The sequence below is a fragment of the Rhinatrema bivittatum genome, chromosome 7 (assembly GCF_901001135.1).
Source record: "Rhinatrema bivittatum chromosome 7, aRhiBiv1.1, whole genome shotgun sequence".
NCBI classification, from domain to species: Eukaryota; Metazoa; Chordata; class Amphibia; order Gymnophiona; family Rhinatrematidae; genus Rhinatrema; species Rhinatrema bivittatum.
Window position 1 is genome coordinate 87,092,961 of NC_042621.1, and position 22,919 is coordinate 87,115,879.

The 22,919-nt window shown below is 42.9% G+C and overlaps 1 protein-coding gene across 10 annotated transcripts in view; it reads right to left on the reverse strand.

Moving 5' to 3' along the window:
• The window catches only part of ZC3H18 (zinc finger CCCH-type containing 18), a 302,002-nt gene that overhangs the window by 14,858 nt on the left and 264,225 nt on the right, over positions 1 to 22,919 (reverse strand). For 9 of the 10 annotated variants that reach the window (XM_029608639.1, XM_029608642.1, XM_029608646.1 and 6 more), the window contains 2 exons: positions 10,465 to 10,561; positions 9,711 to 9,807 (listed from right to left, as the gene is read on the reverse strand). In XM_029608639.1, coding sequence (XP_029464499.1) covers positions 9,711 to 9,807; positions 10,465 to 10,561 — 194 coding nt within the window. The remainder of the gene's footprint in view (positions 1 to 9,710; positions 9,808 to 10,464; positions 10,562 to 22,919) is intronic. The other variant, XM_029608640.1, reaches the window with a different exon arrangement.

Genomic DNA, 22,919 nt, shown 5'->3' on the forward strand with positions numbered 1-22,919 from the left:
AACCGTTCAGATGGTATACAAAACATGTTGGTATACAACATGATGGTATACAAAACATGTTAAATAAATAAAATAAATAGTGCCCCTATCTGCTTAGGAGACGGAGAAATACTGAAGAGCTGAGCTTCCTGCATGGGTATATGTAGGTTGACATCAGCTTTGAAATCTGACTCCGTCTCCCATCTGCTATCAGGAGTACACTATACCCATTGGTCCTGAGTCCATCTGGCTACACGCTAGGAAAAGATAAAGTTTCTATCTTTTTCAGGAGGTCAGACTTAATTTTCTCTTTTTTCTTCTTTTTGTAGGATGTCAAGGAGATCAATTGCCCTCGCAAAACTGCTTTAGAGCATTCCCATACACAGGCAGGGGAGGTGTGCCCCTGTCTATTAAGATGAAAATATTCCTGTAGAGAGCTGATTATATATAGCTTCATCTTTTAATAAAGATTCATTCAAATGCCAGTAACGACTCCCAGTGTCATAATTAGTAAATTGAAGGTCAAACCATACCGGTGCAACATTTGTTATGTTATTCATAATCCCTTTATCCACAAGGAAGAAATCAATTTGAGAGTAAGACCCATGTGGTTTAGAAAAAATGGTGCAGTTTCTGGAAAAAGGAAAACATTGGCACCAAATATCATCCAATGACCAATTTTCCATCATTTGAGTCAAGATATTTCATGCTCTCTTCAGTCCACTGACTGTCATATAAGAATTATCTAGGGTGGGAAACCTAATCATATTAAAATCGCCTCCTATCATCTATGTACCTTCTGACTGGGAGATTAACACTCTTTCCAAAGATGCCAGAAAAGATTCCTGACCATGATTAGGAGCACAGACACAAACTAGGTTGTACATGGCGCCTCCCACCCTTATTCTAAGTAACCGTTATGATCTTCTTTTGGAAAGATGGTATATAACTTGCCTAAATAAATAAATAACAAGAATCGTACTCTGGGATCCTGGACACAGCCCAAAATCTCAAATCTTAAATGTTGTGTGATTAAAATACAAACCCTGGCATATTTCTCTTCTCTAGAGCAAGATGCAAAGATATATGGGGAAAATCTCTATTATTCATCAGATGCTCATTTCTTTTCTTCAGGTGAGTTTTTTGGATCATAATAATAGCAGCTCAAGAAGAGGATAACTCACAGAATAAAAGATATCTCTTTCTATAGGTATTTAGCCCTTTAACATTAAGAGAAAATATACGAAACATAGCCATTATATATACAGAAACATAGAAATGACAGCAGAAGGCCAAACGGCCCATCCAGTCTGCCCAGTAAGCTTTCACACATTTTTTTTTTCTCATACTTATCTGTTACTCTTGGCCCTTATTAGTAACTTTTTGGTTCTATTTCCCTTCCACCCCCACCATTGATGTAGAGAGCAGTGCTGGAGCTGCATCTAAGTGAATATCTAGCTTAATTGGTTAGGGGCAGTAACCGCCGCAATAAGCAAGCCACTCCCACACTTATTTGTTTACCCAGCCTGTGCAATCCAGTCCTTCTTGGTTGTCTGAATATAATTCCTATTTTCTTTATTCCCCCCTGCCGTTGAAGCAGTGAGCTGCGCTGGATATGTATTCCAAGTGAAGTATCAGGCTTAATTGATTCGGGGTAGTAACCGCCGTAACAAGTAAGTTACTCTCATGCTTATTTGTTTTACCCAGACTATGTAATTCAGTCCTTGTTGGTTGTTGCCTGAATATAAATCCTCTTTTCTTCTTTCCCTCCTGCCACTGAAACAGAGAGCTATGCTGGATATGCATTGAAAGTGAAGTATCAGTCTTATTTGGTTTGGGGTAGTAACCGCCGCAAAAAGCAAGCTACTCCCCCGCATTTTTGTGAATGCAAATCCTTTTTTCCACATTTCCTCTTGCCATTGAAGCATAGAGCAATGTTGGAGTCGCATTAACAGTGAGTATGTTTATTGAATAAGGGTATTAATCTCCAGGTAGTAGCTGTCATTCCCGCAAGCCACCCCCATGCCTCTTCTCTTCATTCACATCATCTAAACTTTATGGATCCACAATATTTATCCCACGCCCCTTTGAAATCCTTCACAATTTTGGTCTTCACCACTTCCTCCGGAAGGGCGTTCCAGGCATCCACCACCCTCTCCGTGAAGAAATACTTCCTGACATTGGTTCTGAGTCTTCCTCCCTGGAACTTCAAATCATGACCCCTGGTTCTGCTGATTTTTTTTCTAATGGAAAAGGTTCGTCATTGTCTTTGGATCATTAAAACCTTTCAAGTATCTGAAAGTCTGTATCATATCACCTCTGCTCCTCCTTTCCTCCAGGGTGTACATATTTAGATTCTTCAATCTCTCCTCATAAGTCATTCGATGAAGACCTCCACCTTTTTGGTCACCCTTCTCTGGACCGCCTCCATCTCTGCCAATTCGGAGATACTGTCTGCAGAACTGAGCACAGTTCTCCAGGTGAGGCCTCACCAAGGACCTGTACAAGGGGATAATCACTTCCCTTTTCTTACTTGATATTCCTCTCTATGCAGCCCAGCATTCTTCTGGCTTTAGCTATCACCTTGTCATATTGTTTCGCTGACTTCAGATCGTTAGACACCATCACCCCAAGGTCTCTCTCCTGCTCCGTGCACATCAGCCCTTCACTCCCTTCGATTACAGTTCTTTTGGATTTCCACACCCCATATGCATGATTCTGCACTTCTTGGCATTGAATCTCAGCTGCCATATCTTTGACCACTCTTCCAGCTTCCTTAAATCCCGTCTCATTCTTTCCACTCCTTCCGGCGTGTCCACTCTGTTGCAGATCTTAATGTCATCCGCAAAAAGACAAACCTTACCTTCTATCCCGTCCGCAATGTCACTCACAAAGATATTGAACAGGACCAGTCCCAACACCGCTTAACACCACTCTCTCTTCAGAGAGAGTTCCATTTACCATCACACATTGTCTTCTGTCCGTCAATCAGTTTGCAATCCAGGCCACCACCTTGGCATTATTTAGATAGGTTCCCACCCCTCCTTCTAATGCTTAGGAAATGTGCACCAACCATACTACCCACACAATCTGTACTGCAATAAACCCAAACAATACCCTATATTGCCGCCAGTGACTTCCCCAGCAACCAAGCTCCTCACTGCCCCTCCCTCCCTTTCCACCCGCAGCAATCCCTACCCAATAACTGGATTTGCTATCAGTCCCATGCAGATCCCACTCCCTAGGAAGAAGAAGGCACATCTGCAGTAGAACAGAGCCCCCCAATATCCCCAATACCCCTCCCCCGAACATGCTGAAACTATAGACCATCCATTAGTGAACAACCCAAAAAGAAAATAATAAAAAGAGCCTCTATTAAAAAAAAAAAAAAAAAATACAAAAAATTAGGTTAAGTAGTGTACTGTGTGCCCAGAAACACATCCAACGAAGTAGTCACTAGGGGTGTGCATTCGTTTCCTACGTATTGGTAATCCGCAACGTATAGGGCCATATTAGTTGTATTCGTGGGGAAGCGAAACGTATCGCGATTCCCCACGAATACAACTAATGTTCGCCGAATTATTCAGCCATCTAAAGGAGCGAATTTAAACAAAACCCCCACCCTCCTGTCCCCCCTCCCCCAAGACTTACCAAAACTCCCTGGTGATCCAGCAGGGGTCTGGGAACCATCTCCTGCACTTACGCCCTCGGCTGCCGGTATTCAAAATGGCGCCGATAGCCTTTGACCTTACTATGTCACAGGGGCTACCGGTGCCATTGGTCGGCCCCTGTCACATGGTAGGAGCAATGGATGGCCGGCGCCATCTTGTGGGGGGGGGGGGGTCAGGAGGGTGGGGGGGGGTGGGGGGGGTCAGGAGGGTGGGGGGTTGTAGTTAATTCAATTTTAGCCGGGAAACGAATAAGAATTAACGCATGAATGTATCAGGGGCCCCCCTTGCCGAATGCAACGTATCTGCCCCCTGATGAATATGAATCCCGAATGCAACATATGGCGTCCCTCTGCACATCCCTAGTAGTCACACATATCTCATCAGTTCTTTCCTCCCTCTTCAGTGATTGTCAGTGTCGTTTGGTTGTGAGACTCCCAAATGGCAGCACAGACGAATTCCACCCTTGTCAGCCACATCCATCTGGGAAGGCGTTTCCATACTGGGCGCCGCAGCCACCCGTTTAGGGACGGTGATGTTAATAGAGAGCCCTTCATCCTGAAGTATGCCCACAGCCTCAGATACAGAATGAATCTTGTGAGAAATTCCCTTAAGCGTGAATACAAGATCAAATGGAAAGGTCCACCGATAGTTAATATTCTTAGATCTAAGGAGCAAAGTGATGTCTCATAGCTCCTGATGCTTCCTCAATGTGGAGGGTGCTAGATTGGCATATATATTTATTTTATGATCTTCCTTCATTCATTCATGTTTTTTTCATGCTATCTCAAATATCTGGGTTTTAGTAGTGGAAACACACGATAATATCACAGGCTCTGTTGCTGACTTTAGGGCTTATTGATCTGTGAGCCCATTTCAGCTTGATTCCAGTAGCCCTATTAATATCCTTGCTGGTATTATTAGAGGACTCTTTCAATAAGGTTTACAGACTGAGTCAACGACAGACCTACAGTGTTCGTAGGCGGGAGTCTCCGTTTCTCCCCTGAAGCGCTAACTACATTGACACAATCTGTTCTCCAGATCTTCGATCTTGGCTGCATCTCCTTCTGCTGGAGTTTAACGTGATCGATGGAAACCACATAGGCCTCTCAGTGCATGTTTCAATTCATTTACGCGGTGGCCCAGCTCTGTGAACTCTTCCTGGAGATCCAACATTTTTTCCTGCAGTTTGTTTTTAAGCACTTTTATAGCGCTGCGTATTCCACTAAGGCACTCCCGAAATTCGTTCCTTGAGGGTAAGTCATTTTGCACGGGAGGTTTGGCAGAAGAGAGATGTAACGCAGTTATTTCTCCTATCATGCAGCTTGGCTCTTCCTGTTCGGGCGTATTGTCCACCAGCTCTGTTGCATGTTTGTTAAAAGAGAATTGCTTAAGATCAGTCAGTTTTCACTCGGATGTCATCCTTAGGCTGTTGCCACTCGATAGTAGAAAAGAATTCAAGGCACGGAAGGCAGATGGTCTAGTTTAAAAGATAGATTGAGTACTCAGGGGGTCAGGAGCTCAAAATCAGGCAGCCATTCCGTCCTGCGCAGTCACTGCCTCCTCAGACATCCATTTTACATTTAAACCACAATTCTTTGCAGGCTGTCACACCTTTAATTGGGCCAATGTAAGAATTCTCCAAAATGACCACAGACAAAAGGAAAGAGCCTGGCGCAAAGACCCCACCTCCCAAAAAGCTTCTATTTTCAAATCCTTCCTACATCACTACAGATCTTCCACACTGAAAGCTAAACGCGACTTCTATGCCGCAAGAATACACTCTCCTAACAAGCCCACATGTACCCCTGACCCATGGTCTGACCACTCCATTATCAAAACCTCACTCTCTATAAAGACACCTATTTCATACAACCCCCTCACAAGCATCTCCATTGTCTATAGAAAACACTGCCCCAGCGAGGACCTCATCTCAGCCCTAGCTGGACCCTTGTCCAATCTCGACTACTCTTCCCCTGTGGCTGCCCTCAACTCATGGAGCAATGTCACCTTAGGTATTGCCAACAAATTGTACCCCATCACCAGACATGAAGTGAATCCATCAGCAAAAAAACAAAAACCATGGTACTCCACTGAGCTGAGACAAATGAAAAATGACCTCAGGCAAAAGGAAAGAGCCTGGCGCAAAGACCCCACCTCCCAAAAAGCTTCTATTTTCAAATCCTTCCTACATCACTACAGATCCTCTACACTGAAAGCTAAATGCGACTTCTATGCCGCAAGAATACATGACTACAAATACAACCCTAAAGCCCTCTTCACCTAAGTATCCAATCTCACCAAGCCCACTCCCCCCGCTATTCCAGACAACGAGGCCATCAGCAAATGTGAAGAACTGGCTCTCTATTTTCACAACAAAATTGCAAATATCCTCCTTAGATTCCCCCCTGACCCCCATCCCCTCCCTGTAGGCTCAGGCGCTACCTCTGCTACCAACTCCCTAGACCTTGTCTCAGGCGCTACCTCTGCTACCAACTCCCTAGACCTTGTCTCATCAAAAAAAAATAAACAACAACAGAATGGTCTGGCTAAACAACAACATCCAACCATATTTCACACAAAGAAATCTCAGATCCACCAACTCAGGTCTCCTCTCCATCCCAACTCTTAAAAATGCTCACCTCAATACAACACGCAAACGAGCCATTACAATAGCTGGCCCTACCCTCTGGAACTCCCTCCCCCCACAGCTCAGAAACGAACCCTCACCGCAAGTCTTTAAAAAACAGCTCAAAACATGGCTGTTCTTGAAAGCATTCCCTCCTGAACCCCAACATCCTATAATAAACGCTCTTGAAAGCCTTACCGCATAACTTCTACTCTGCATGAACGCATAACCCCTCCCCCCTTCTCTATCCTCCCTTTTCCCTGTCCCCCACCCTTCTCGTAACCTCCCTCTTCCCTGTCCCCCACCCTACTCATAACCAAGTCATATTGTACATATTGTATATAGGCTATTTGCCATTTCTATATACCCACTAATATTTAATTTTAATTTTATTCATATGTTACAATGTTCCTTATATTTATTGTTTAATCAACTGTTCTCTTGTTACAATGTAAAATAGGGCAGTTCCGGCTCTATTCAACCTGTTTTCTGGAAACCGATGTGATATCTCGATCGAATGTCGGTATACAAAAGAAATAAATAAATAAATAAAATAAATCAACCGAAATCGTATCAATCCTCAAAAAAGATCAAACCTGCAACACACCCCTCTGACACTATTCCTACTAAAGCCCTCCTCATGATACCTGACACCATTCCCAACCCATTGCTGACATCATCAATTGCTCCCTCTATTCAGGCATTGTACCAGACTCCCTCAAACATGCAGTGGTTAAACCGCTGCTCAAGAAACCCTCATTAGACCCTAAGGACCCTTGCTAACTTTCGCCCTATATCCAACCTCCCGTTCATCTCTAAAATTATGGAAAAGGTCATCAACACCCAGTTAATAGACTACCTTGAAACCAACAAGTTACTGCATCCCTCCCAATTCAGCTTCCGCAAGTATCTCAATACCGAGACCCTCCTGTTCTCCTTAACTGATTACCTCATCAGAGGCATGGACCAAGGACACTGTTACATCTTTGCCCTGCTGGACATTTCGGCTGCCTTCGACACCATAAACCACAATCATCTCCTCGCCCGCCTATCTGACATCGGCCTCTCTGGCTCTGCACTTCAGTGGTTCACCTCCTATCTCACTAACAGGCAATTCTCTGTTAAGATAGGCAACGCTGAATCCACCTATTACGCCCTCTCCCAGGGAGTCCTTCAAGGTTCCTCCCTCTCCTCTTCCACCTTATTCAATATATATCTCACTCCCCCTTTGCCAGCTTTTAACTGATCTCGGCCTCAAATTCTATCTGTACACTGATGACGTGCAAATCATTATACCCATTCAAGGCTCACTACCTAACGTCCTTGAATTCTGGGGAAATTGCCTTGCAGCTATCAATACTCACAAAACTCCACTTGGCTCTAAACAATTCCAAAACCGAACTGCTCCTCATCTCTCAACACCTTCCTATTAAACTCAATCTTGCTAACGATCCTGCCTACAAAACACTCCACTCACAGCACTGTGCCAGAAACCTCGGGGTTCAGATCGACCAGCAACTAAACCTAAAAAGACACATCAATACAATCCTCAAGGAGGGTTTCTACAAATTCAATGTCATGAAGAAAATGAAGCCTTTACTTCATGCTAATGACTTCCGTACTGTCATTCAGGCCACCCTCTCATCTAAAATGGACTATTGTAACTCCCTCCTCCTTGGCCTACCCCATACCTCCATAAAACCCCTCCAATTGCTGCAGAATGCAGTAGCCAGAACTATCTCCAATACTCACAAATATGACCACATCACTCCCGTCCTGAAAGACCTCCACTGGCTCCCTGTCCCATCCCGTATCCTCTATAAAACCCTCACCACTATCCACAAAGCCATTTACTCACACAAATCCAACTGGCTTGATGACCCCCTCTGCCACTCATGCTCCAACCGACCCACTAGAACTTCCAATAAAGCGACCCTCCAAGTGCCATCCCTTAAAGAAGGCACACCACCTTACATCCACGAGAGACCGGGCCATCTCCATTGCTGGCCCCACGCACTGGAACTCTCTACCAACCAACCTTAGGCTAGAATCATGCACTGCGAAATTTAGATCCTTATTAAAGACTTGGCTTTTCAAACAAGCCTTCCCTCAAAACCCTTAACAGCCCCCCTTGCTTCTTGCTCCCATGGTTACACCTGATACTATTCTATACTGTATATAGACATTTTATATTATATACTGTACATTGCTGTTATATAACTATATTTATAATGCTCCTCCATTTGTTGCTGTTCTGTCCTCAAGTTGCCCGTTGCGATTGTCCTCTCTCCTTTCCTCGCTTCTCTCTAGTTATTTGTATCCCCTCCCCTTCCCTGTTTAATTGTAATTTCCAGTCTATAAGTTCGCTGTAAACCGATATGATGTCCCCACTAATTTCGGTATAGAAAACTTTCTAAATAAATAAATAAATAAATGATGATGCATCTGAGCTTTCAAGATCAGAACCAAGACCCAGGCCCATGCTACTAATACACACAGCTGACTTGGGTGATCAGTACCTTTTCTCCAAACTCGTTGACAACAGGAGTAAAATGCTTTGAATACATGCTGCAGGTTACAGTGAATGAATGCAACTGCAATGTGGCCACACTGTGCATTACAGAGTCCTCTATATTGAGGACATAAATGCTGGTAATAGCAAGATTTTCTTCCCTAGTAAGGGAACAGTACAGATCTAGTGAAGACCCTGTGAGAAACTTTTGTATAGCAGGTTTCAATTCAACTGAGATAAATTTGTTCGTAATCTTAACCTAACAAAGTTTGTTTAATTGTTTTTATCTATATCAGGGGTGGCCAATTCCAGTCTTTGAGAGCCACAAACAGGCCAGGGTTTCAGGATATCCACAATGAATATGCATGAGATAGATTTGCTTACAATGGAAGCAGTGCATGCATATTCACTGTGGACATCCTGAAAATCTGGTCTGTTTGTGGCTTTCAAGGACTGGAGATGGCCACCCCTGATCTATATAATTACTCAGCTCTTGTTATCCTTCCAGCTTTTGCTACAAACTTAATTTTTCCCAATTCAAGCTGACCTATCCTTTAGCTTTCCAGGTTCCAGAAAGCCTTAGGTATGCCCAACTTAGCTCCAAGTTATAGTCAGAATGGCTCAAACGACTAACAGGAGTCTTAAAATACCCCCAGGTCCCTTGTTACTGTCCTCAAATGTGTGCTGATGTAATGAGCACAGACAACACAGGCTGAGTTACTCAAGTCACGTTTCTCATGCAGGAACATTGCAAAACACTGAAAACTGGAATTTCAGCGTCAGTAGAAGAGCAAGTGAACATGACCTGGAGCTCCCAGCAATAATGCAAACTTCTAAAGCACATCTGTTTGCTACGACTGCATTACATCTCTTATCCATAAGAGGTGGGGGGAAGAGTACATTGAGCAGGACAAGGACTGACCTTTCTGGCTGAACGGGAGCAGGTTTGGGGTTCTGTACTCGCTGGCGATCTTGTTTCGGTGATGGTGCTCTCCCCACTTGTTTCCGATCACGAACTACTGTAAGAAGATTAGAAGAGCAGAATGCACATAAGACAGCACCTACTGTGAACACTGGGTCTGCTGCCAACGGGCATGTCCAAATAATTTAGGCAAGTTCTATAGAAAATTTTTCTTCAACTTTAAGACTGGTCAAGACTGAAGTGCATTAGCAAGGTCTCAGGATTGGAATGGAAGGGGCTGCAGCACGGCAGGACTGAGGTGAACTGGCAGAGCTGTGTGTGAGTCTCAGATCTAGAATAGCAGGGGCTCTTGCAGAGCAGGGGTGAAGTGTATTGATAAGAGTTACGTGGGAGTTCAGATGTAAAGGAGGATCTGTGTGTTGGGCTCAGCAGTGGAACAGCAGAGGGAGCTGCAGGGCAGAAGTGAGGTAAGGTGGCAGAGCTGTGTAGAGGGCTGTACTAGAAAACATTAGTAAAGAAAAATAAACCAAAATGCTTTCAAATCTTCCCTTAGAAAAAATGTTTTGCTAATCACTGGCGGTCCACAGAATGCTAGGACAGAAGACAAATGTAGATCTTCTGTTCAATCAACTATGTTGCAGGCACTTCTTTTCCTCGGGATCGGGATGGTACTCCCTTTCCTAGTGCTACTGCATAGAAAGTACTCCTCCTCCTTCGAGCTACCACCATAGCCATGTGGCTGACTACTGCTCACCTTTGTCAGGCGTCATGTTCATGCGTTTGGCTGGGGGTGAAGGCTGTCTGTCTTTATCTGAGGGCTCGTACCGCTTCCTGCTTCCCTTATCGGTAGCCTGCAAGAGAAAGGGAATCGAACATTCAGGAACCTCAGAAACATCCAGGACTGGCTGTGTGCAGCAGCTGCTTTCTCTAGGTAAGCTGGAGCCAGGAGGTGCTATCATAGCTTGCAGCCCTGGTTTGCCTGTGTTATCTGCATCACTGGCAGGCTGTCGCACCCACCCACAGGTGCCCTGTTTACCAGTAAGCCAGTCCTACCTCTGGGCTAATCTGACAAGCAACAGGCTAAGCCGAAAATGGAGTACTACTGCTACACCTTGCTATACTCCTATGAAATGCATGTAACACCGTATAGGCACCCAAAAGAGTCCTTGCTCAATATAGCTTAAAATCTAGTAAAGGCATCTCTAGGAATCCTTGAAAAGATAACATTTTCCACAGCTGGCTTAGGAAAGAGAGACAACCTCAGCCAAACTTCACGCTTCCTTTGGCTTAACTGGTATAATTCTGCTTCCTGATTACACCGAAGCCTAAGCAAACCACAGAAAACAAACAGAACAGACTTGGTTTATGCATTGTTTGTATACAATTCTAAACTTTCCCAGGGAAATAAAATCAGTCCTGTCCATTCTCCTGTTGTGACATCATGCTTCACTGGGATGGAAGTGCTTGCAGTGTCACTAATGTGGGTCTTTTGACACTGATCAGAGAACTGGGGGTGTCTGGGCTGGGGGTAGGCAAAAAGAAAGCAGTCTGCCTTTTTACTTACCAAGCCAAGCTATCATCATTCCTAAACAAACAAATGCTATTCCCTTCCTTACAACAAATATATAGATGTTTACATACAATATAATCCAAATCTCATTCCTGGGGCGCTCAACTGAGGGGAGATGGAGGTATCCTCTGGTTAATGGTAATTCAGTATCAGAGAGCCTGGACAAGTGTTACCCCAAAATAAAGGGAGTGCGCGTTCTGCTTACAAATATCATTGGCCTACACGTGTTACTTAGTGATTCCTGGCTTACATGAGTCTTGGCGTGATCGCTGAAGGAGATTGGAGCCAGCATTCAGGTGTCAGGAAAAGGCCTGGCATGTCCATGTGACATAGAGAAAGTTACAGTATCATTCAGGGATCCATTTAACCCATTTGGAATTGGGTAGTAACACTAGCAGCATTATTGCCACTTCCCTATGCAGAAGCTATCAAGATCAGATTCCAGGAACACAGCATTGGGTTGTTTCCGAACACCATGATGCCATCCTATTTGTATGAAATATGCTTTACAAATGCTAATTCTATTTATATTTCCTGTATGTACACAACTAAATATATACACCCCTTGCAGCAGAAGAGGACTGGAAGGCTCATCTGCATGCATTACCCAGCAGCCCCCAGCAGAGGGGGTCACCACGAGTGAATCCAGGCTTCAGGCTCCACAGCTTCTTGAGGCCGCACACTCCTTGCAGCAGAAGAGGACTGTAAGCATGCACAACTCCTGATTGTAAATTTTTGCAGGTTTTATTAATTTAATTCAAAACAAAAGTCAATAAGGTCTTTCTCATTTCTTTCACATGTACCAGAAGCTACCAGGAACTGAAGGATGGCTGGGAAACATCGTATCGCCAAACCTTTCACCGGTTCTACTGCTGTCCAGACACATGTCCTGATCCACAGTGAAGAACTGGATCAGTGTGAAAGATGTCTGCAGATCGACTCCCTCTGGAAAGAGGTGGCAGAACTCGAGAACGAGGTGGTGAGACTGAGAAGCATCCAGAAGAATAAGGATTACATTGATGAAAAGCTTATCAAAGTATCTAAAATGGAGAAGACAAGCAGAATGGGAGCACTGAGAGGAGAGGATCACCTTGCTGGTGGCTGAAAGGAATCAGTAAGTTTTTGCTTGGGAAATTTTCTTTTTTAAAAGTATTGGGATGACAACTATTTGGGAATATTTTTTAGTGTGTTTGTGTATGTTTGTGCTTTTAATAGTCAGTAAGGCAGGGAATAAACTGAAGTTAGACTGTATTTTTAGTCAGTCAGTAAGGCAGCTAATAAGCAGTAGTTAGTGTGTTTATTTTTAATAGTCTGTAAGGCAGCTAATAAGCAGACGTTAGAGTGTTTGTATATTAAAAAAAAAATAGCCAGAAGCTAGAAATAAGCTAGGAGCAGTGTATACCTAAGTAAAAAGGTTGAAAAGTTCAGCACTCACCTTGGAAAGGTGTTAAGGTAGTATGATTTGGTTTGATTAGGTAGCAACATTTGTTAATCAAGAGAACAGTGAGTCACTCTGACTGACTAACTGAAGTGTTAAGGTTGTGTGATTGATTTGATTAGGTACCATCATTTGTTAATCAGAACAGCAGTGAGTCACTCAGGACAGCTAACTGTAGTGTAAATCTCCAAAGGGATTGTTTTGCACTAATTTACCTTAGAAGCACAATATATATTGCAAGGGAAGAGCTCAGTAACTCACAATCCAGTTGGAGAACTGAGAGGAGAGGATCACCTTGCTGGTGGCTGAAAGGAATCAATAAGTTTTTGCTTGGGAATTTTTTTTTTTTTAAGTATTGGGATGAAATTAACTATTTGGGAATATTTTTAGTGTGTTTGTGCTTTTAATAGTCAGTAAGGCAGGGAATAAACTGAAGTTAGACTGTATTTTTAAATAGTCAGTCAGTAAGGCAGCTAATAAGCAGTAGTTAGTGTGTTTATTTTTAATAGTCTGTAAGGCAGGTAATAAGCAGAAGTTGGAGTGTTTGTATATTAAAAAAAAAAAAAAAGTAGCCAGAAGCTAGAAATAAGCTAGGAGCAGTGTATACCTAAGTAAAAAGGTTGAAAGGTTCAGCACTCACCTTGGAAAGGTGCTAAGGTAGTGTGATCTGGTTTGATTAGGTACCAACATTGTTAATCAAGAGAGCAGTGAGTCACTCTGGCTGCCTAACTGAAGTTAGACAGTTTGTATTTCCCAACCCACCCCTAGCTCATCCTTTAATTTATAGGCAGGTACCACTTTCACAAAAAAACAAACAAAAAAAACAAAACTTATTAAGAGTTTGATCATTCCCCTTTTGCCACTACCAGACATATAGTGAATTCATTAATACATTTAAAGGACATTAATTAGACACATTCCTACTCCCATAGCAACCTAAAACTTAACAAGGAACTGAACAAATATGAGATGAAGGCAGCAGTCCAGCAGCAAGAGGGGGGCTTCCCAGTCTTTTGCATTGAGCGTCATATATATGATTTTTTACCCGCCGGTGAGAAATTGTACATGTGCATGCGATGCAAAGAGCTCCTGTCTCTCAGAGAACGAGTCTGATCTCTGGAGGCTAGAGTGGCAGACCTGGAGTAGCTGAGGCAGACAGAGAGGTATATAGATGAGACCTTCAGGGACATATTAGCCAAATCCCAACTTCAGACTAGCAGCCCTGGTGCTGCCTTGGAGGAAGAAGGTCTCATGATTGGACAGCATCAACCTGGTGCAGCAGGAAAGGATCCTGTAGCAAGGACCTGCTCTCCAGGCGGTGCATTGTCCTTTTGCACCAAGGATGTGTCTCCAAGGCCTACTGCCCAGGAGGGAAGGGTTAGGTCAGCCATCATAGTTGGTGATTCAATTATTAGGAATGTAGACAGATGGGTGGCTGGTGGGCGTGAGGACCGCCTAGTAACATGCCTACCTGGTGTGAAGGTGGCGAACCTCATGCGTCACCTAGATAGGATTTTAGACAGTGCTGGAGAGGAGCCAGCTGTCCTGGTACATGTGGGCACCAATGACATAGGAAAATGTGGGAGGGAGGTTCTGGAAGCCAAATTTAAGCTCCAAGGTAGAAAGCTTAAATCCAGAACCTCCAGGGTAGCATTCTCTGAAATGCTCCCTGTTCCACGCGCAGGTCACCAGAGGCAGGCAGAGATCCGGAATCTCAATGCGTGGATGAGACAATGGTGCAAGGAAGAGGGATTCAATTTTGTAAGTACTGGGGAACCTTTTGGGGAAGGGGGAGTCTCTTCCGAAGGGATGGGCTCCACCTTAACCAGGGTGGATCCAGGCTGCTGGCCCTAACCTTTAAAAAGGAGATGGAGCAGCCTTTAGACTAGGACAAAGGGGAAAGCCGACAGTTGTTCAGCAGCACATGGTTTGGAGGGAGGTATCTTCAAACGATACTAATGATACATTAGAATTAGGGCATCCCGACAGTGAGGTGCCAATAATAAGAAAAGTAGTCCAAGTGCCTGCAACTAAAAACTCAGCTGAGCTAAAAAATTCTAACTTATCCCTATCAATTAAAAAGCAGAATGAAAATACAAACAAAAAACAAACTTTGAAATGTTTGTATGCTAATGCCAGAAGTCTAAGAAGTAAGATGGGAGAATTAGAATGTATAGCAGTGAATGATGACATAGACTTAATTGGCATCTCAGAGACATGGTGGAAGGAGGATAACCAGTGGGACAGTGCTATACCGGGGCACAAATTATATCGCAATGACAGAGAGGAGCACCTGGGAGGCGGTGTGGCACTTTATGTCCAGGACGGCAGAGTCCAACAGGACTCTGCCGTCCTGCATGAGACTAAATGCACAATCAAATCTTTATGGGTAGAAATCCCTTGTGTGATGGGGAAGACTATAGTGATAGGAGTATACTACCGTCTACCTAGTCAAAATGGTGAGACGGACAGTGAAATGCTAAGAGAAATTAGGGAAGCTAACCAAATTGGTAGTGCAGTAATAATGGGAGATTTCAATTACCAGCAACAAAAGTGGAACAAAATATATTTAGAGATGATGGCTAAAGAAGGCGTCAGCAAGCCTGACGTGTGTATTCTTACAGAGACACCAACCGGTCTTTTCAATCATTCGCCTTCTTTTAAATTTATTTACTTTCAAAGTAATTTTTTGTTCAAGAATTTTTTCTTTTTCTTAAAATGTCCTCCGTCAGTCATAGACTCTTTCAAACAGAAATGCTTAACTTCAATACGGCCCTACACGGCCCGTGTTTCACCCGAAAGCTTCCTCAGGGGCGTATGAACACTGTATAGACAAGTCTGCATCCTATAATAGTAATAAAGCAACAATTACATCCTTTATCTTCAAGAAGGTTAGAAAAACTTGTACTTATCTGAAAATTAAGCCAGCTACCAATTCATCCGGACAACACGTCTCAAACCGTCTCAAACACGTCTCAAACCGGTTTGAGACGTGATGTCCGGATGAATTGGTAGCTGGCTTAATTTTCAGATAAGTACAAGTTTTTCTAACCTTCTTGAAGATAAAGGATGTAATTGTTGCTTTATTACTATTATAGGATGCAGACTCTTGTCTATACAGTGTTCATACGCCCCTGAGGAAGCTTTCGGGTGAAACACGGGCCGTGTAGGGCCGTATTGAAGTTAAGCATTTCTGTTTGAAAGAGTCTATGACTGACGGAGGACATTTTAAGAAAAAGAAAAAATTCTTGAACAAAAAATTATTTTGAAAGTAAATAAATTTAAAAGAAGGCGAATGATTGAAAAGACCGGTTGGTGTCTCTGTAAGAATACACACAACGTCAGGCTTGCTGACGCCTTCTTTAGCCATCATCTCTAAATATATTTTGTTCCACTTTTGTTGCTGTTAATATGGATCACAGTGGATAATTATTGACTCTTTATGTTACCAGATTTCAATTACCCCAATATTGACTAGGGAAATGTATCATTGGGACATGCTACAGAGATAAAGTTCCTGGATGGGAATAAATGACAGCTTTATGGAGCAACTGGTTCAGGAACCGACAAGAGAGGGAGCAATTTTAGGTCTAATTCTCAGTGGAGCACAGGATTTGGTGAGAGAGATAATAATGGTGGGGCTGCTTGGCAATAGTGATCATAATTTGATCAAATTTGAATTAATGACTGGAAGAGGGACAGTAAGCAAATCCACGGCTCTCGTGCTACTTTCAAAAGGGAAACTTTGATAAAATGAGAAAAATATTTAAAAAAAAAACTGAAAGGAGCAGCTACATAGGTAAAAAGCATCCAAGAGGTGTGGTCATTGTTAAAAAATACCATCCTAGAAGCACAGTCCAGATGTATTCCACACATTAAGAAAGGTGGAAAGAAGGCAAAACGATCACCGGCATGGTTAAAAGTGGAGGTGAAAGAAGCTATTTTAGCCAAAAGATCTTCATTCAAAAATTGGAAGAAGGATCAAACAGAAGAAAATAGGATAAAGCATAAACGTTAGCAAGTTAAATGTAAGACATTGATAAGACAGGCTAAGAGAGAATTTGAAAAGAATTTTTGCCTGTAGAGGCAAAAACTCACAGTAAAAACTTTTTAAAATATATCCGAAGCAGAAAGCCTGTGAGGGAGTCAGTTGGACCGTTAGATGATCGAGGGGTTAAAGGGGCACTTAGAGAAGATAAGGCCATCGCGGAAAGATTAAATGATTTCTTTGCTTCGGTGTTTACTGAAGAGGATGTTGGGAAGGTACCCATAATGGAGAAGGTTTTCATGGGTAATGATTCAGATGGACTGAATCAAATCACGGTGAACCTAGAAGATGTGGTAGGCCTGATTGACAAACTGAAGAGTAGTAAATCACCTGGACCGGATGGTATACACCCCAGAGTTCTGAAGGAACTAAAAAATGAAATTTCAGACCTATTAGTAAAAATTTGTAACCTATTATTAAAATCATCCATTGTACCTGAAGACTGGAGGGTGGCTAATGTAACCCCAATATTTAAAAAAGGCTCCAGGGGCGATCCGGGAAACTACATACTAGTTAGCCTGACTTCAGTGCCAGGAAAAATAGTGGAAAGTGTTCTAAATATCAAAATCACAAAACATATAGAAAGACATGGTTTAATGGAACAAAATCAGCATGGCTTTACCCAAGGCAAGTCTTGCCTCACAAATCTGCTTCACTTTTTTGAAGGAGTTAATAAACATGTAGATAAAGGTGAACTGGTAGATGTGGTATTTTTGGATTTTCAGAAGTCATTTGACAAAGTTCCTCATGAGAGGCTTCTAGGAAAAGTAAAAAGTCATGGGATAGGTGGCGATGTTCTTTCGTGGATTACAAACTGGCTAAAAGACAGGAAACAGAGAGTAGGATTAAATGGACAATTTTCTCAGTGGAAGGGAGTGGGCAGTGGAGTGCCTCAGGGATCTGTATTGGGACTCGTACTTTTCAATATATTTATAAATGACCTGGAAAGAAATATGACAAGTGAGGTAATCAAATTTGCAGATGATACAAAATTGTTCAGAGTAGTTAAATCACAAGCAGATTGTAATAAATTCCAGGAAGACCTTGTGAGCAGTAGGGTAGCCACGGGTGGGCAGCTGCCCACCCAATTTAGACCCAAGGCCCCAGCCAACTGGCACCGGAACTGCAAGGCTGTCACGGGATCCCATCCCCGCGACAGTGAAGAGGAGGACCCAAGCCTGGCGCGCCATCACGGCACACATGGGGAAGCGGTCCTGCAGCCATATGGCCGACCAATCTTCCTGTTTGGGGGGGGGAGCAGAAGCTGTGCGCGGTGCTTCTGCTTCCTTCCCCCAGAGCAGAAAGATCAGTGGGCCTCTCCTGCTGCCACCGGCCTCCTGCTATCTTTGGGCCGTACGATCTTCCTGTTTGGTGGGGGGGAGGAGAGCGGAAGCGCCGCACACAGCTTCTGCTACCCCCCCCCCCCCCGAGGGAAGATCAGTTGGCCGAATGGCCCAAAGATAGCAGGAGGCCAGAGGCAGCAGGAGAGGCCCGCTGATCTTTCTGCTCTAGGGGGAGGAAGCGGAAGCTGTGCGCGGTGCTTCCACTCTACTCCCCCGCCACCCCCCCCCCAAACAGGAAGATCGGTCGGCCATAAGGCCCGAAGATAGCAGTGTATGTGTATGTGTGGATGAGAATGGGAGCCTTGGTGTGTGTGTGTGGCTGGAAATTGGAGCCTGGGTGTGTATGGGAGTGAGAATGGAGTCTTGAATGTGTGTGGGTGAGAATGGAGCCTTGAATTTGTGTGGGTGAGAATGGAGTCTTGAATTTGTGTGGGTGAGAATGGAAGCTTGAATTTGTGGGTGAGCTTGGAAGCTTGAATAGGTGGGTGAGAATGGAAACTTGAATTTGTGGGTGAGAATGGAAGCTTGAATTTGTGGGTGAGCTTGGAAGCTTGAATAGGTGGGTGAGAATGGAAGCTTGAATTTGTCAGTGAGCATGGAAGCTTGAATATGTGGGTGAGAATGGAAGCTTGAATGTGTGTGGGTGAGAATGGGACCTTAAATGTGTATATGTGTAGGTGAGAATGGGAGTCTGGGTTTGTGTGTGTGGGTGAGAATGGGTGCTTGGATGTGCGTGTGTGTGCATAAGAATATAAGCCTGGGGAGGTGTGAGAAAGTGAGAGCTTGTATGTATGTCTGCAGCGAATGTGAGCTTGGGGCCGGGGGAGAGCATATGAGAATGAGAGCTTGAGTGTGTGAGGCAGTCTGTGAGAGAAAGTGTGTGTATGTGGAAGGGAAGAAGACAGTAGTAGAAGAAAGACACTAAAAAGGAATTAGGAAATGAGTGACAAGGGAAAAATGGGAAAAAGAGACCAGGACCAACTGATTAAAAAAATACAAAGATCAGACAACAAAGGTAAAAAAAAATAAAAATATATATATATTTTGAGATGTTAGCAATTTAAATATGTCATCTTTAGGAATGTGCATTTCTTATATTTTTGAATTTTGCTCTCTCTCAAGTATTCCACCGTTCAGACATTTTAGTTTCCCAGGCTTTGTATTTTGGCTTTATCCGCATGTTTGTTTCATAAGAACATAAGAAAATGCCATACTGGGTCAGACCAAGGGTCCATCAAGCCCAGCATCCTGTTTCCAACAGTGGCCAATCCAGGCCATAAGAACCTGGCAAGTACCCAAAAACTAAGTCTATTCCATGTAACCATTGCTAATGGCAGTGGCTATTCTCTAAGTGAACTTAATAGCAGGTAATGGACTTCTCCTCCAAGAACTTATCCAATCCTTTTTTAAACACAGCTATATTAACTGCACTAACCACATCCTCCGGCAACAAATTCCAGAGTCTAATTGTGCGTTGAGTAAAAAAGAACTTTCTCCGATTAGTTTTAAATGTGCCCCATGCTAACTTCATGGAGTGCCCCCTAGTCTTTCTACTATCCGAAAGAGTAAATAACCGATTCACATCTACCCGTTCTAGACCTCTCATGATTTTAAACACCTCTATCATATCCCCCCTCAGTCGTCTCTTCTCCAAGCTGAAAAGTCCTAACCTCTTTAGTCTTTCCTCATAGGAGAGTTGTTCCATTCCCCTTATCATTTAGGTTTCTAATTTATAGTCTCTTATTTATATATTAGGTAAGGGTCGGTCTCAGTTTTGCCTTGTGTGACAAAAATGCAGTATTTCTAGCATATAGTTTCTCTGTAGTAGTAGTCCAGCTTGTTCTGTTATTCCAGTAGGTGATGTATTAATGTTCTAGGGCCTGGTGTAGTATTTGCATTGCTGCTTTTTCATAAGGTTGCTGTTTGAATCCTGAGAGTCAATGCTGTGACTGTATGGTATGGCAAGGTTCTAGATGCCTCTTTCTTTGCAAGAGTTTGTGTTACTTCACAAAATAGCAGTGGAGGGTTATTTTTTGCTGAGATGACACCAGAATTTGAATTTTTTTTTTACGTTAGCTGTAATGTGAATTGCCCTAGCTCTGCGCTGTACCTGTTCTGATGATTAATTATATTTTATTGTATTTATGAAGATTTCTGGGTTTCTGCAAAGATGGTTCATGAAAGAATACATTAATTGTTTTATTACATGATTGGATCTGATTGTTTTTTATACTTGAAATAATTGAAGTAAATTATTTTAAAGTTTCATACATGACACATAATGGCTGTTGCAAATTACTTAAGCCATTCTAGGGTGCAGTATATGGCATTATTTATCAATAAGAAAACAACTAGTAGGTCTCAGACCTGCATGCCTACAGCCCACCCTTGTTAACCTTGTGCCCACCCAAAAAAAATCAATTCTGGCTACGCCACTGCTTGTGAGACTGGAAAATTGGGCATCCAAATGGCAGATGAAATTTAATGTGGATAAGTGCAAGGTGATGCATATAGGGAAAAATAACCCATGCTATAGTTACACAATGTTAGGTTCCATATTAGGAGCTACCACCCAAGAAAGAGATCTAGGCGTCATAATGGATAACACATTGAAATCATCGGTTCAGTGTGCTGTGGCAGTCAAAAAAGCAAACAGAATGATGGGAATTATTAGAAAGGGAATGGTGAATAAATCGGAAAATGTCATAATGCCTCTGTATTGCTCCATGGTGAGTCCGCACCTTGAATACTGTGTACAATTCTGGTCGCCGCATCTCAAAAAAGATATAATTGCGATGGAGAAGGTACAGAGAAGGGCGACCAAAATGATAAAGGGAATGGAACAGCTCCCCTATGAGGAAAGACTAAAGAGGTTAGGACTTTTCAGCTTGGAGAAGAGACGGCTGAGGGGGGATATGACAGAGGTGTTTAAAATCATGAGAGGTCTAGAATGGGTTAATGTGAATCAGTTATTTACTCTTTCGGATAATACAAAGACAAGGGGGCAGTCCATGAAGTTAGCATGTGGCACATTTAAAACTAATCGGAGAAAGTTCTTTTTCACTCAACGCACAATTAAACTCTGGAATTTGTTGCCAGAGGATGTGGTTAGTGCAGTTAGTGTAGCTGTGTTTAAAAAAGGATTGGATACGTTCTTGGAGGAGAAGTCCATTACCTGCTATTAAGTTCACTTAGAGAATAGCCACTGCCATTAGCAATGGTAACATGGAATAGACTTAGTTTTTGGGTACTTGCCAGGTTCTTATGGCCTGGATTGGCCACTGTTGGAAACAGGATGCTGGGCTTGATGGACCCTTGGTCTGACCCAGTATGGCATTTTCTTATGTTCTTAAGGATGTGTGAGCAGAACCACTCTATTGTGAAAAAACTTGGTATAAGGTAGATAAGTCACTAGGGCCTGGGGCTCATTGACTCTGCAGGCCAAAATGACCATCACCAAAAATATGAACTTCCAGGTCATAGGCTATTATTTAAATGTTGTATTTGTATATATGTATTTAAATAGGCTCACTATTTAAATGTTGTTTTGATACCTATTCCATTGCTCCAAGTTATTTATTCCTTGTTAAATATAAAAGCACTCATATATGCTAGTTATTGTTATATTGTAAACCGAAGTGATATGTAATTTCTTACATGAATATCGGTATATAAAAGTGTTAAATAAATAAATAAATAGGCGAGAAGAGGCTCAAAGGGAGTTTTCATCAGCTGGGTCAATACCACACTGAGGTCCCGTGACACAGCAGGAGGCTTCAAGTGAAGCAAGCCCTGCATGAAACAAGACAACTAAAGGCTGTACTAGCAACGGTAACATGGAATAGACTTAGTTTTTGGGAACTTGCCAGGTTCTTATGGTCTGGATTGGCCACTGTTGGAAACAGGATGCTGGGCTTGATGGACCCTTGGTCTGTCCCAGTATGGCATGTTCTTATGTTCATATGTAGAGTTGAAGGTGAAACTGGTCCAATATGCAACGCTGGAAGAGGAGGAGGTTCCAGGACATGCAAACCCCAAAGCTGCAGGCTCAGCACCTAGGAGGTGGAGGGTAGTGGTTGTTGATAACTCGCTTCTGAGGGGCATGGAGGTATCCATCTGCCAACCAGACATGTTGTCCTGGGAAGTGTGCTATCAGGTGCCAAAATCCAAGACATTACGGAAAGATTGCAAAGAATCCTCAAGCCTATTGATCACCGTGCTGCTCATCCATGTCAGCAAGATTGATAATGCAAGGTACCATACAGATCGTATCAAAAGTGACTTAACGGCTCTGGGAGAGATAGGTGGACAGATGGTATTCTCCTCAATCCTCCCAGTTAAGGATAAAGGCCCAGACAGGGAAGCTTGCATTTTGGAGATTAATGAATGGCTGCATAGACAGTGTTGAAAAGTAAAATTGGTTCTTACCTGCTAATTTTCATTCCTGTAATACCACAGATCAGTCTAGACTTCAGGGCTTTGTCTCCTTTCAAACAGATGGAGACACAGAAAGTTTACTGACACTAGTGTGCCAAAGCAGATCCTCAGTATTTAACTGTACCCAAGCAAAAAACTAGGCAATCAAAAAAAATCTTTCCAAAACTTTCAAAACCTTAAAAAAGTTTCTTTCCTTTTTTTTTTATTTTTTAAAACAAGCCTGAATTCAATATTATAATGGAGAAATTACTTATCTGACAATTTTGTTTTCCTTAGTGTAGACAGATGGACTCAGGACCAATGGGTATAGCAGATGGGAGACGGAGTCAGATTTCAAAGCTGCCTACATATACCCGTGAGCATGCTCAGATCT